The 14,460-nt window shown below is 42.7% G+C and overlaps 1 protein-coding gene across 1 annotated transcript in view; it reads right to left on the bottom strand.

Moving 5' to 3' along the window:
• The window catches only part of COL4A4 (collagen type IV alpha 4 chain), a 100,708-nt gene extending 86,628 nt beyond the window's left edge, over positions 1-14,080 (bottom strand). Inside the window, exons 1-3 of the mRNA XM_054585604.1 lie at positions 13,928-14,080; positions 11,071-11,113; positions 6,722-6,799 (exon numbers count right to left, since the gene is read on the bottom strand). Coding sequence (XP_054441579.1) covers positions 6,722-6,799; positions 11,071-11,113; positions 13,928-13,983 — 177 coding nt within the window. The 5' untranslated portion in view covers positions 13,984-14,080. The remainder of the gene's footprint in view (positions 1-6,721; positions 6,800-11,070; positions 11,114-13,927) is intronic.
• Between the last annotated feature and the right edge of the window lie 380 nt (positions 14,081-14,460).

Raw genomic sequence — 14,460 nt, 5'->3', positions numbered from 1 at the left:
TTCTTCCAGGCTATTATTAGTGATTCCACCAGGTCCAAGCTGAGGTGTTAACCCATCACTCCCTGGCCCCATCCCGCCCCACACATGCTCCTGTGCAAAACCAAGTTAGCGCACCAAATTATGCCCCCAGGGAGAGAGCAAGGATCTCTGTTCTTTGCCCTGATGCCTAGAATATGCCTGGCCCTCTGCAGGTGCCCGGAAGTAACAGCTGGAGGGTGACTGCCTCTCCTGCTAGGCTCTGAGGTCCAGGCCACAGACAAGTTCTTTTGTACCATCAAGGCCCCACAGCTCACCAGATGGATGCTTGGCCCATGCAGAATGCTCAACGGCTATTTGCTGAATGAATGGAACAATGACTGGCTATTTGCTGAATGAATTACAGATAAGATTGGAGGACAGAGGAGTGAAAAGAAATAGCACCTTGGAGACACAGCTGTTTCCCTGTGGCTTTCTTAACAATTTATTGAACATGGTATTTAAAGGAGAAATATATTTGTCTTTCCTAAAAACTTTGTAATTCAGCTTTTAAACTCACTTAGGCAAGTGTTTTCTTTGCACTAGAGAGTGTTGTTAAAGTCACAAACACTATTTCCCATTTTCCTGCATGGAAGGCACCTGTGTACGGCCCTTATTTCTGACAACAAGGCTGCCTCCACTTTGGTAATGACCTTGAACCTCTAGAGTTCGGTGCAGTCCCACATTTGCTAAGCTCTGCCCTGGCCTAGTCCCGGTTCACTCTAGGTCACAGAGCTCAGCAGCAGTTGCTATGGAGTTGAACTCCATGTGAGGAGACCAAAGGCTCAGCTGCAAATCACCAGCCACTTAATGAGATGACTGCCAGGGGCAAATACTCCAAAATCTACCTTCTGACCCAAATGGCAACTAGGATTCCCGGGGGCGGGGCGGGGCGGGGGATGGGGTGGAGGTTCCATACACTTGGCCTGTTTGAAACATGATACGTTCCACAGCATAGAAAGCCAGTATAAGCTTTTTTCTTGCCTTCCCCCTTCCCAAAATGTTAGCCTTAAAGAGAGGGATTCACCAGCATACTGAAAGCCACATTAGTTAGTTGGAATTATTTTTCCATTTATAGCTATCAGCTGCTACTGCTACCACTGCAATTATTAGTAAGCCAAACAGTATGAAATGATAGGTATGTCTCCTCCCTCGGCCTCCTGGACCCCCACGCCCTGTTCAAAACTACTCCCTCAGGCACCTGCAAGGAAAAAAAAAATCCCATAACTGAAGATTAATGCTCTTAACTTTTTCAAGTTTGTCATTCTTCAAAAATCAAGGTGAAGACTCCTGTCAGGGGAAACACTTGAACAAGCTAAGCCAAAGTCATCAACTGACAGCTGAATTCTACAGGGACATCTGTTTAATTGCCAGGCACTGTTTTGTTTTGTTTTGTTTTTTAATTTTGAATTTTGATGACTTTACATGAAAAATGAATTGTGCAGCTCCCAGCGGTCCCCAAGGTCAACTGTCACATCCTCATCAGGTGATTTTCTGATGGCACCTGGGTCTGTCACCTCAGGTAGTGCTGAGGAGTTCATTCTTGGAGGAGAGTGGGCAAGAAATAGAAGAAAGCAGAATAAATAATCTAAGAGGTTGCTGACGACCAAATCTGCCAGCTTCCCAGTTGTCACTGGAACCTGCTTACATCATAATATAAAAATTAACTTATATGAGCGTTGGGACATAAAAATAATTGCTCCAAATCATTTATCAGACGGTACTAGAATCCAGCTGTGTGAGCAATACAGAGACTGAGTTCTAGAATTTTGTGTCCATTTCACATGCAAATGTTAACATTAATTCAAATTTCCCAAGTAGATTCTATTTTTCATCATGAAATGCAGGCTCTTTTATAAGTGTAAGAAACAAGTGATTAAGTCTGCAGAAAATGTACATTTTTTAGTGATTTAAAATTTCCAAAGAAATAACTAATCTGTTAATGTTTGATTTTAGTTTTCACAAATAGCTAAGACAGGTCTTGGGTTTTTAAGCCATTTGACCTTCTTTTATATAAAACCACTAAATTATAAAGTTGTGTTGATTTAATAGTTGTGATACTTTTCTGAATGGAAACAATATACATATCTTTTATTCTAGAAAAGAAAAACTATAGAAGGTGTCTTTATTATCATGGCAGTCACTAGAGAACAACGTATCAAAGGTCTCATCCTAGTCCATAAAGATGTGTAATTTTCCCTGTGGGGAGACAACCATCAAAAACATGGAAGGTTCTTCCCCAGAAACTGATCATGAATAATTTAAAATTCTTCCCAATGCCACCTCTTCACATCCTTAAAAAGGGATTATCATGAAGTTTGGGGAAACATTATGAGAGTCACAGAATAGTTTGGGTAGCCAATTACACAGCTGTCATGCATGAAAATCCACGCTCCCCGTCACAGAACCGTAGACTGTTAGAGCTGGGAGGACCGGACCTGCCCTCTGAGAGGACAAAGGGTTAAGCCTCAGTCTCCGCCTCAGAGTCCAGGGATTTCCAGGATGCCTCTGAACCCTTAGAAGTCCAAGTGCAGCCATGGCTGCCACATTTGTTGCTGCTGCTCCTAGTGCTTATTAGTGGCCCTACTTGAAATTCACAAGGGGATTTCATGTACCATGGGGGATGTACCACGGCTCCTTTACTAATAGGTTTAAATGCTGGGGAAGGGGGGCAGGAGAAGACAGGAGGAGATACTCCCTGCTAATTCTGTTCCCCTTCTCTGAGATAGGACAGGTGTCCGTACATGCACACCGCAGCCTGGCCACCAGCTGGGGATCCCGAATGCTGTCCAGGCTGGCATCTGAATTTTAATTTACTGATTTATGTACCTTCACTCCTTATTCGGTGCTATCTACTGTGATCATCTCAAAGAAGTACCAAAAAAAAAATGACCATCAGCTCTCCAAGGGAAGAAATAAAAGCAAGCAATTTTTATTTCTACGACGTCCACCCCGAGCCAGGAGCCGGCGCCAAACTTCAGCGTGTGTCCATGTGATCACCTTGATGAAGTATGTGCTTACAATCTAATCAAGAGGGTCAGACACTTCCACACTCAAACTCAAACAGAGCTACAGTCAGGGGCTGGGAAAAGCTGCAGAAGGAAACCAGACTCCCACCAGGGAACATTCACACTGGCTGGAAGAGCAGGAGGCTGTGGGCAGCATCTCCACTGAACGTCTTCGGGGACGCAGACCGGAAGTGGAAAGGCATTCCAAAGGGGGCTGGAGAAGTGGGGAGATTCAGATAATGTTCAAGGAGGTGTGAGTGCCCCACCAATGTTGCTGGAGAAGGTCCAAGGGGAAGTCACAGTGACTATTGATGAAAACGCATATTGAGGCTAGACCGTGGGCCCTCGGCCGTGCACCGGTGACACTGAACTTCATTCTGTTGGCATTGGGGGAGCTGTCATTGGACCCGTCTCAACTCCATGTCAAACTCCAGCTTCAATGTCCAGCGAAAGCCCTAGCCTCGGTCATTCCAGGGCATGGGGCAGCCCGGCTTCCCAGCAATTGCTTCAGACACAGCAGTTTTGATTTGGGGCTTGAACAAACTGCTCACTCAGGCATTAAGCCATGGGAGAAAACATCATTTCTTTCTGAGGAATGAATGCCTGGCTATGCTACTAGCGGGCTGTGCTGCCTCCAACAGATACTCAAATTTCCGGAGTTCATTTTAATCCTAGTTTTACAGTCCACCTTGAGATGTCAATGCAGTTCAAGAAACGGTATGTGAGTTGGCTGGCTGCAGAGAATTTGGGAGCGCCCGCCTGCCAAACCACCTCCAGTTACGCAGGAGCCACGCTCCCAGATTCCCAGCTGGAACTCGTCCGCAGGAACTTGCTTCCTTCCCGTGGGACCCATCTGTTTCAGGAAGGGCAGAGGGCGACCGGTGTTCCGTTCACAGCCACCCCTGACCACCCAGAATCAGGGATGCAGACAGCAGAGTGCAGGCCCTCCCTGTGCACCCTCCTAACCCATGGGCTGACGACTTGTTTATGGGACACACAGTGTACCCGCAGAGTGTACCCTCTCCATAGGTGGTTACTCGTGATTGCTGAACAGTCCAAGGAAACAGAGAAGAAAAGCTGCGTAGTATAAATATGAAAAAAAACAAGCTTGGGCAGGTCAAAGTGTCCACCTGTGTTCACAAAGTTATGGCTAAAGCGAATGTCTGAACCTGTGTGTAATCGTCGCCTCACTGAGCCTGGGCAAACGCTGGGTGGAAGCCAGACACCTGAGTGTGCTTCCTGCTTCTTCCCCATATTAGCAAGTCACTTAGAACTCCTGGGAACTCTGTTCCGTGTATTGACAGGTGGAAATAATAGTTGCAGTGGCTTCACAAGCTGTTGCAGGACTGGGGCAGGGTTCCTGAACCTTGGCTCTATTGGCAGTCAGGGACAGGTAAGTCTTGGGCGTGGGGACAGCACAAAAAAAAAAGTCTCTAGACAACACCAAATGTCCCTGCAAAAGCAACTCTCAGCCTCATTTAAACTGGAGGACCACCCCAAGCTGGCTTTATCTGAGCAACTGTTCCACTTTGTTGTGTGGTTCCATTCCCCGCTTTCTGCCACAGAGCTGATCAATCTGTATTTCTTGGGTCTCAGACTCAAAGAGTCTTCACATTAAGATACACTGATTTCTTTTCTGTTTCATTTATACAATTTTATTATGTTTATATGAACAACCTAACACTAAAGCTGGGCTTTTTTCCCCTGAATAATTTGTGTATTTACATGGAAAAGGCTAAAGCGTTTCTTAGTTGCTAGTTTTTAGGGTCCATACTTTTAGAAAAATGAGAGTAATTGACATGAAATATGATATTAGACTCAGGTATACAATGCAATGATTTGATATTTGTATATATTGCAAAATGATCACCACAGCAAGTCTAGTTAACAGCCATCACCACACATAGCTGCCAATATTTTCCTTGTGAGGAGAACTTCTAACATCTCCTTCTTTAGCAACTTTCAAAATGCAGAATGCAGTGCTAATAATTAGTCACCATGCTGAACATCATAGCTCCAGGGCTTAATTTAATAACTGGAGGTTTGTGCCTTTCATTTTTAAATTATATCGCGAAGTACCAACTTCCAATTATAAACATAGGAGGATGGAAGGTACAGCATAGGGAATAAAGTCAATAATATTGTAACATCTATAGGGTACCAGAGGGGCACGAGACCTACCTGGGTGATCACTTCGTACGTTATATAAATGTCTACCCACTATGCTACACACCTGAAACTAAGACAATATTGTATGTCACCTGTAATTGAAAAATAAAAAATAAAAAACATAAAGTGGCTTACAAAACTCAAGATAAATTCTGATCACTAAAAATTTTTGAAGTACTGAAAAAGGAACAAAGCAGCTTAAAAGAAAGGGACCTGCCTTGCGCTCAGGAAGGTAGCCACTTACAGAAAGGAGCCGGACCAAGGAGCCACACCCACGTTGCACACCTACTGTGTAAAGACAAACAGGAGGAGCTGTGGGAGAAACGTATGGTCCCTTCTCTCAGGAAGTTAACATTTCGCGTCCCACAGACTGATCGTTACCAAATTGTGCTTTTAGAACGTCACGCCCAATCCCACGGGATTGATTTGGACATGTTTCAACACAATCATTCTCTGGCTTAAAAACTGTCCAAAGCTCCTGAAACGTAATTCTTTCCTGTAAATTTGTGGGAGGGTTTTTTTTTAATCAAAATAACGGATCTAATTCTCCAGCACCAATGAGTTAGTGGGCTGCCAGTCACATTTATAAAGGAGAGTTTCATAAACGTTCAAGAGATCCAAAATACAGGAACTAAGAGTGTTCTTGTGTATTAAAAAACAGTCTAGTGCATTCGTCTAAAGCACCACTCTGGATGGCCTTGAGCAAGCCCCTCAGTGGCTCGGTGTCACCGTGTTCTGCGCCGAAAAGAAGCCACTACGATGCGATGATGAGAGGGCTGTTGTGTTGTGAGGAGTAAGTGAGCACATAGGACAGTACCTGGCACGTAAAAACTACGTGAGACATGCAGCTATTGCTTTGGTTATGGATCATTATTCCACAGGATTTCAGTAGGTATTATCCAAAGAAGAGTTTTGTGGTCCAATGTCTGGGAACACTAGTTAAAACAAAGTTGAACAGGCTTTAAAAAAATGCACCGTGGCACTTCTCAGAGCCTTTAAAATGCTGGTATGCAACCTGAGTATCAAGATGGCGACCCAGTGTGTCTCATTTAGCACTCGGACCCTTTCTGCATCTGGCGATTCACAAAACTGGTGTACGAAGCACTGGGAGAATCACTGCTTCCCAGACTGTCTGCTAAGCCTGACACATGGTCTAATATAATTGGGGCTGATCATCAGAATGTATAGAACTTTGATTTTAAAAGATGTAAACATTGTCTACTACCAGAACACGCTAAAGATCTGGGACTACTTAATGTCAAATATTCCCAATGGCTCCAAATTCAGTAAGCTGTCCGTGTTGATTTTTTTTTAATTTTATTGTGATAAGAACACTTAATATGAAATTAACCTTCTTAACAAATGCTTAAGGGGACAGTACATTACTACCAACTATAGGCAGAATCTGGTGCAGGAGATCTCTAAGGCTTACTCCTCTGGCTCAACTGAAAGTTCATGCCCTTTAATTAGTAACTCCCCATCCTCTCCCCGACCCGTCCTCACATCCATGTGGTGTTTAGATCACTTACCCGAGACCCTTTTTCAGGAAAGCACTGGCAAACAGAGCAATCTCTTCCTGCACAAGGACCAGTGAACTTCTTTCCGTTCTGGAAAGCAAAGCATCGGACTCAGTATATGGGAATCCATCCCTCAGCCGGGTATGTGATACATACATCATACCCCACACCCTTGGTTTGCCTAACTCACGAGAATTCCACAGCGTACTTTACCTTTGCATCCATGAGAGGAAGAGACTACTCTTGATATATAAGAAGGCGAAGAATTTACTTTGTGTCTTGATAATAAAGAGGGTTGATGGTTTCATGAGCATGTTGATTTTTTTTTAAATCCTGGGCTTATGTAATTTATTCTTGTTCACACACACTTTTACTGTGTGTGAACGAGAATAAATTACATAAGCCAGGATTTAAAAGGCTCTCTCTGAAGCCACCATGAACTCACCAGAACCTTCTGCATTTCTCTCTCCTGGTAAGATTTGTTTGCTAAATTGAACAATCTTAGACTGTAAACTATGTAGTTAGGAAAACTGTAAGTGCAAATGGTGTCTAACTTAAATGATAAGTTTGGATTTTTTTCCAGGACCCTCTTGCATTACTTGAAGGGGCATGCCTCCCTCAGTGGGTCCCTCTTATGTCAATGCTATGGGAACAACCTTGCACGTGGGGTTAAAATTGTTCTTCTTCCAATTTGCTGATACTCCAAGATGGTTCCTCTATTGTGTCTCTCAACCAGGAAGCTCCTGAACTTAAATAACTTGGACCCTTTTCCCACTTTTAGCTAACTTTTCTTCTACACGCTCTTTAAAGAGTCACTCTACACTCATGTATTTTCTTTAACGCTTCCTCCAAACACACACACACACACACACACACACACACACACGGGGGAAAAATCAGTCCCTTGTTTTCACAAATCCTCATTATCTATATCCAGACCATCAGTCACTTCCATACAAAAGTACAGTAACAGAGTGACTGTTTCATAGGTAGATTCCTTAATGACAAAGAGCCTCCATGATGCAGTGAAACGAGCTCTGAGAACTCAGTCCCAGGCTGGGGCTGGGGTTCAGGACACAGTGGGGCTAAAAGCAGCTGTAGGTGCTAGGCGCTCAGGGCGGTCACAGAAAGGTCAGGAAGGCATGACCTTGCCTGGTCCAGCCCTCGCTGCAGCAGGCATGCGTGAGCCAGGCGTGCGTGAGCCACACACACCTGTAACTGATCATTCTTCTTAAACTCAGGGCTGTAAACTTAAGCCTTTAGACCAGTGATTTGCAGCCTTTTTCATCACATGGCACACTTAATCACTAAAATTCTGCAGCGCACCAAAAAATTATTATACGTTTTGCCAATCTGACAAATAAAATAGGTATAATTTTGATTTGTTCACACCAGACAGCTGTTGTTGTGTTGGCTGTTGTCGTTTTTTTTTTTGTTTTTGTGCTTGACAAACAAAGGGAAAAGAGGTCAAGGGCCACTGACTAAATAGTCAGGTACTGCATGTTTTAAAATTTTTTGCAACAACCAGTGTGCCCCTTGCGGTACATCAGTGTGCCATGGCACATAGGTTGAAAATCGCTGCTTTAGTCCAATGTATAAGGCAGAAACATAAAACAGTCAAAATTACATTTCTGATGGAAGCTATATATGGGTATATATTCATACCTATGCAGGTACATAGGTATGGGTGTGAATATACATGAATATATATGTATATATGAATACATACACATATAGAATATATATATGTATCTGGGCTAGGGAAAGGAGCCTATCCAACATCTTCTTTTCCTTTTCAATCACATAATTTAGACTCCTTTTTTTTTTCCAGGAAAAAATATGTTCAGAAACAATCCAAAAGAAAATACCTCCACATTAAACATTAATAAGAAGACATATTTATAAACAAAACTCCTAATGTGTCATTGAAAGTATGTAAGAATTTAAACCTTGACAAGAGCCAAGCAATTACTGGTAGATGATTTAAGTTTAAAAAATGTAGTTGAAGTTTCGGAAGTATAGGCCTCTTGAGCTTTGAGTAACCTTGTTATCTATGATGTAGGCACATTAAGCTCAAAAACCTGATTAGGTTTAAACAAATAATTAAATAAATGCCCCGGGCCAGGTCAGGACAGCATGAAAACACTTAAAATAACTGGTCTGAACACTTGGGTTCATTTAAGGTTGGGTTCATTATTATGTGTTCGGTGAAATATCAAAATAACCAGGGGAAAAAGGTCAGTTGATTAGGTGGCTTGATAATAAAGACAAGTTTGTTATTTTATTGTTTTGTTTTGTTTTTTACTTAATTGTGCCAAACATCACTGAGATGTTTGTAGCAAAATTACATTTCAGAGAAAAATCAGTTTAAAGTAGATCATCAGAGTCTAATAAAGAGACAGAAATAGTTGCATATAAAACTTTGACCTGGACCAATAAAAGAAAAAAGCAAGAGGTGATTTTCGTCTCCACAAAGCTGCTCTACAGTAGATATAATCACAATAACCATCATTTTAAAAGGAGGAGGCTTTTATAGAGGAAGAAGCTGCACCTCAAAAACTAATTGCCGAAACCCATTACAAGAAGGTGAAGACTACATCTCAGACAAGTCACCATTCACAGCCTAACACCCTGGCACGGGGGCACACCAACCGACCGTCTCTAAAACCAGCATTACTTTTCTTCAAAGGGAAAAAAGGAAACATCACTGTTTTATCATAGATACTTTTAAATAAGTATTTATTGCATAGAAAGCTCCAAAAATAAGTTATTACATCTGTACCTCTATTTTCTTTTTTGAAAAATAAATAACATATGCACATGATAAAAAAGTCAAAGAGTGCAAGAGAGTACAATGGGAAAAGACATTTTCTCTTCCATCTTGGCCTCCCAGTCCTTCACCTAGAAGTAACCAATCTCTTCAAGTTGGTGTCTGGGTATTTATGAGCACATTCACATAAACATTGTGTGCACATTCACAGAGATACACACACTTATTTGGTGATGTTGGTCTTGTTTTATTTTTCTCAAGATGGTATATTTCCCTGTATTTTGCTCTTTTCACTTAATCGGATGACTTCAAAATCATGCCAAAATTATACATTTAATTATCCATCAGACAAAGTACTATAACTTGTATAATTAGTCCTTACTGACAGACAGTTAGCTATCTCCCTCCTTGACCAGTATCCTGCAACTAGTACTCTTGTGCATTCATCTTCATGCACACATCAGTATAGATATGTATGATAAATTCCAAAAAGAGAGAGTCCTGTGTCAACAGGTATGTGAACTTAAAATCCTGAAAGATAAATTGCCTGCCATAGATACGGCAGCAATTTATGTGTCTACTTTTAAAAGCCAATTATAGCATAGCCACTCTCTGTGTGAACTCTTGAATCTGCACACACAGGCCGATAAGAGAATCTGGGCCAAGACGATCTCTAGTTCAGGAACCAAATTCACTCACATGGAACAAAGGAAAGAAAGGCAATAAAATTTAGGACTCTGTAAACTTTCATAATAAAAAAAAGAATAATATAAAAATAGAAGTATCAAGTAAGAGAAAAAGAAAACACCCACACAGGGATATTTCTGTGTGCTTCCATTTATTATTTCAGGTGATGTTCTCGAAGGCATGTGAGTTAAGCTCAATGAGTCTTACCATTATTACCTCAGTCAGGAGAAAACTGAGTCTTGGATAAATTGAGATTAATTATTGTCAGAGCCAAGAACCAAGGCATCTTATTTCTGGACACATATGCCCTCTACTCCTGACTGGTAAGGAGAGGAGAACAGAAACTTTCTATTGGATTTGCTCTGAAAAGACCTATGAGAGCTAGCATCATAGAAATTGAATTGGGCGGATCCAAGCTAGAGAAGATGGACAGATAGAAATGTGTTCACTGGAATGATTTAAACCAGCCCAGTTATCTCAAGATTAACCTGAGCTACAGGAAGCCCATAGAATTTCCCAGAAACATCTGAGGTTAGGTTTTAAAAACTTCGCTTCTCAGATGTTATTACAGAATGTTCTAGGCTTATCTTTCTCCAAAGTTAATCTTATGCTTCTTGATTTAATCTTGAAGGGGACCAACTCTTTCCTGGCGCTCTCCAAAAATCTTCTTAAGAAGGATTATATTATAAAATAAAGAAGTCTTCAATACCATTTAGAGGCAGTTTGGTAAACAGTCTTGACTGTAAAATATAAAAGAAACCTTAGAGCTCACCTAGTTTAACCCTTCATTTTACAGATGAGAAAACTGAATCTCAGAGAGTAGCCTGTTTAAAAGTATAACAAAAATAGTGCACTCAATGAAGTGCATTTTCAACATGCAGTCAGAGCTAATTATTGTACTTACCCCATATGCATGTTGCACAGAGAAGACAATAAGCATAAGAGACCTACAAAAAAAGCAAAAACTGCAGATGAATTTAAAATGTTCATTTTCATGCAAACCAAACTAAAAAGAAAAAGAATAAAGGAATTAATCCTAGAAAGCTTTTCGTTATGTCTAATAGGCTGCTGTCACCAGCTCATTATCATCGGTGACAAGATAAATGTTGTCCTCTCTCTGGTTGCCTTCATTACCTTTCCCCTTATCGATCAGTCAGGAAGTGCTCACATCTTTTAGGGAGGTCCTCGTTGTGCTAGGTACCATTGGAACACTGAAGGGGAGACCTGGGTGGATAGAGGAGTGACGGAAGATGACCCTCGGAATGAAAACTGGAGAGGAAAGGAGGCAGCTTTGCTCAGGGACAGTGGAGCCTTGAGCAAGAAATGCCTAAGTAAAGCCAGCTGGAAGGAGGGAGGAGGAATGGGAGGTGGTTTGGAAGGAATGGAAATAAATGGACTTGTTAGGAAAGAGTTAGGTAGTTCATGGTCTTATAATTGAGGCAGAAATCCAATGGAAGTAATATTATTGTTGTAAACACACTTTAACAGAGAGACATGAACCAAAAGAGACCCCTATGTGGACTGAATGCCCCTCGCATGCATATGTTGAAACCTTAACCCCAGTATGATAGCATTATGAGATGTGGCCTTTGAGAGGTACTTAGGCCAAGAGAGTGGAGTCCTCATGAATGGGATTCGTGCCCTTATAAAAGAGCCCCCAGAGGGCTTTCCCACCTTCTTCCCACAGTGGGGAGATACAATGATAAGTCAGCAGTCTGCCATCCGGAAGAGGACTCTCCCCAGAACCAACCACGCTGATACCCTGATCTCAGATTTCCAGCCTCCAGACCTGTGAAAAATCCACATGGTCTGTGTGGTGTTTGTCACAGCAGCCAGAACTAAGAAGACCACTAAACATTCACATACACTTGCTTCAGTCTTACATTTGCCCAAGAACTTCTGTATCCACCCTTGAAATAGCTGTGATGGAGCTGGGGATTCCACTTACCTCTTCCCCAAGGCGGGAAGGACAAGGGCCCCAGCCGGGGCTGTGGGTTCTCTGCCAGCCTTGTCCTTTCTTCTGCATAGAGTCATTTCCTATCTGAAACCTGGGGTCTGAAGGAGACTTCCTACTCCACCCTCTACTCCTTCCTCCTGTGCGGGAGGGGGTGGGGGGGAGATATGCTGGTGAATGCTACCCTGTGCCCAGAGCCATGCCCCTGGGTGGAGCCCTGGCTGGCCAATGGGAGACTGGGGGCGGGCCTATCCCACACTCCCTGGCCTCCACACTGAAGTCCCCCTTCTCTCAACTCTCATATGTAAATTGATGACAATTCCCAAAAAGGCCAGGTTGGAATTTCAGTGAAGCAAGTAAATGAATTAAGAGAATAAAAAAGTGAAAGACGTGTCAAACACTGTAATAAACTGTTTTGAATCAAGTTAAAGTATTTACAATGGTTGTTTGCTAAGTGAGTCCTTACTGCTTTGGGCATTTGTGAATAAGGACAGGTCATATCTCCTTGCAGTCTGGGCCTCCATACGTTGACTAACTAAAACTGGAGCCAGGGCACATTTTTTCCCACATTTTACCCGATGCCAGCAGGCTCAGCAATGTTGAATCGCATGCTCCGAAGGCCACAGGCGGAGTGGCACCAAGGGGGAAGGGGTGGCCTGGGTCAAGCCTGGATCGCAGTACTCGTTCGCCCTACCCTCTCCTGCTTCCTCCTGCAACTGCGTGGTTTAAAATAATGGTTTCTTTAAAGAACCATTCAAAATTAAGATTACTTTCCAGTTGCCTCCACACCCTCTCCTTTAAACACTTCTGATAAATATAGTCTCCTCTCCACCACCCTCTCCTCCTTCATTGCCCGTAATACGTGTTCATCAGTTTCAAAACTCCCCGTTTTTCACTATGTAACATTTCTCTGCCTTAATGCCCAATGTCCTTTTGAGTCACTTATAACAACACCTTGGCTTCCCACTGCTGCTGTAACCCATTGCCACAAACTCAGGGGCTCAAGGCGACACACACGTACTATCTCATGGTTCTGGAGGTCAGGAGTGCAGAATGGGTCTCGCTGGCGAACACCAGGGGGTTGGCAGGGCTGTGTTCCTTCTGGAGGTGCCAGGGGAGACTCGGCTTCCCTGCCTTGCCCCGGTTCTAGAGGCTGCCCGCGTTCCCTGGCGCCTGTGCCCACCCCCTTAAAAGCCAGCAGCAGGGGCAGGCCAAGTCTTTCTCTTGCTGTTTCTCTCCGGCCTCCTCCTCCACCTTCACATCCCTCTGACTCTCACTGTCCTGCCTCCTTCTTTTACTTCTAAGGATGTTTGTGTTTCTACCGGGGCCACTGTGATAACCCAGGATAACCTCCTCGAGGAAAGGTTAGCTGATTAGCATTCTTAATTCCATGCACAACCACACGGCTCCCTGGCCGTGAAAAAGAACGAATTCAGAGGGATTAGGATGTGGACCTGTGTCCACCTTCTACTCCCGTCAAGTGCATTGTCCTAACTCTGCTGGTTACAGGGACTCTGTTGCTCTGGACACGTAGGAAGGTTCTTGCTATGCACACATAGTGTGTAAGAGCAAGAATCTGCAGCCTTTAAATGAGCATCTTCCCAGTAGGTAAGATTATGTGGTAACTGATCAGGGGAAGTAGCAAGGATCCATGTTAAACAGGAAAAATGAGTTGCAGAATGGCAGGCAAAATCCATAGGTTTCTGGAACACGTTGGCTTTTTGACACACGAAGCCTTAATATAATTCATACCAACAAAACCGACATTGAGGAGACATTACTGAATGAAAGTACTGAGGACACTCACCAGGGGTTTGTGGCCAAGGGCTTGATACACCTGAAAGGGCGCCTCACTAACTCCATGCGCAGGGCTTCCTGCACAGCCAGCCTGGGCCTTCAAAACCACCTGTCAGGCGTCTCTTCTCCTCCCGACAGGCCCCGTCATCGGTGAGGTTCTAGGTCCGGGGTTTAAAGTCTGCCCATGGCAAATATAAACATATCTCTTAAAACAGAGTACAGATTACAATGTAATGACTGTCATTGTTCATAGTTAGCGATGAAAATATTTTCTGAGAGAAAACTTCATTGTGTTGTTTTGGGGTTTTTGTTTTTTTTTTGATATAACCTTTCCTTCGTGGTGGTTAAATGGAATAAATATCCATTTTTATTCTTAGAAATAAAAATATTCTCAAATTCTTTATATGTCAAACATATTTTTGAGAGGTAAAAAGATGTATCTATATATGCATATATACATAAAATGCTTGCATAAAAATGAGTGCTTCATTTCTCTCAGGGAGATTTGCTTCTATTTAATCTTTTACCCTGAAAATCCAAATT

Source organism: Pteronotus mesoamericanus, unplaced genomic scaffold (assembly GCF_021234165.1).
Source record: "Pteronotus mesoamericanus isolate MK-2021 breed Mesoamerican mustached bat unplaced genomic scaffold, CSHL_Meso_final contig_90, whole genome shotgun sequence".
In the NCBI taxonomy this organism is placed as follows: domain Eukaryota; kingdom Metazoa; phylum Chordata; class Mammalia; order Chiroptera; family Mormoopidae; genus Pteronotus; species Pteronotus mesoamericanus.
Note: the sequence above shows the minus strand (reverse complement) of the source record. Positions and strands in the feature narration are given on the sequence as shown.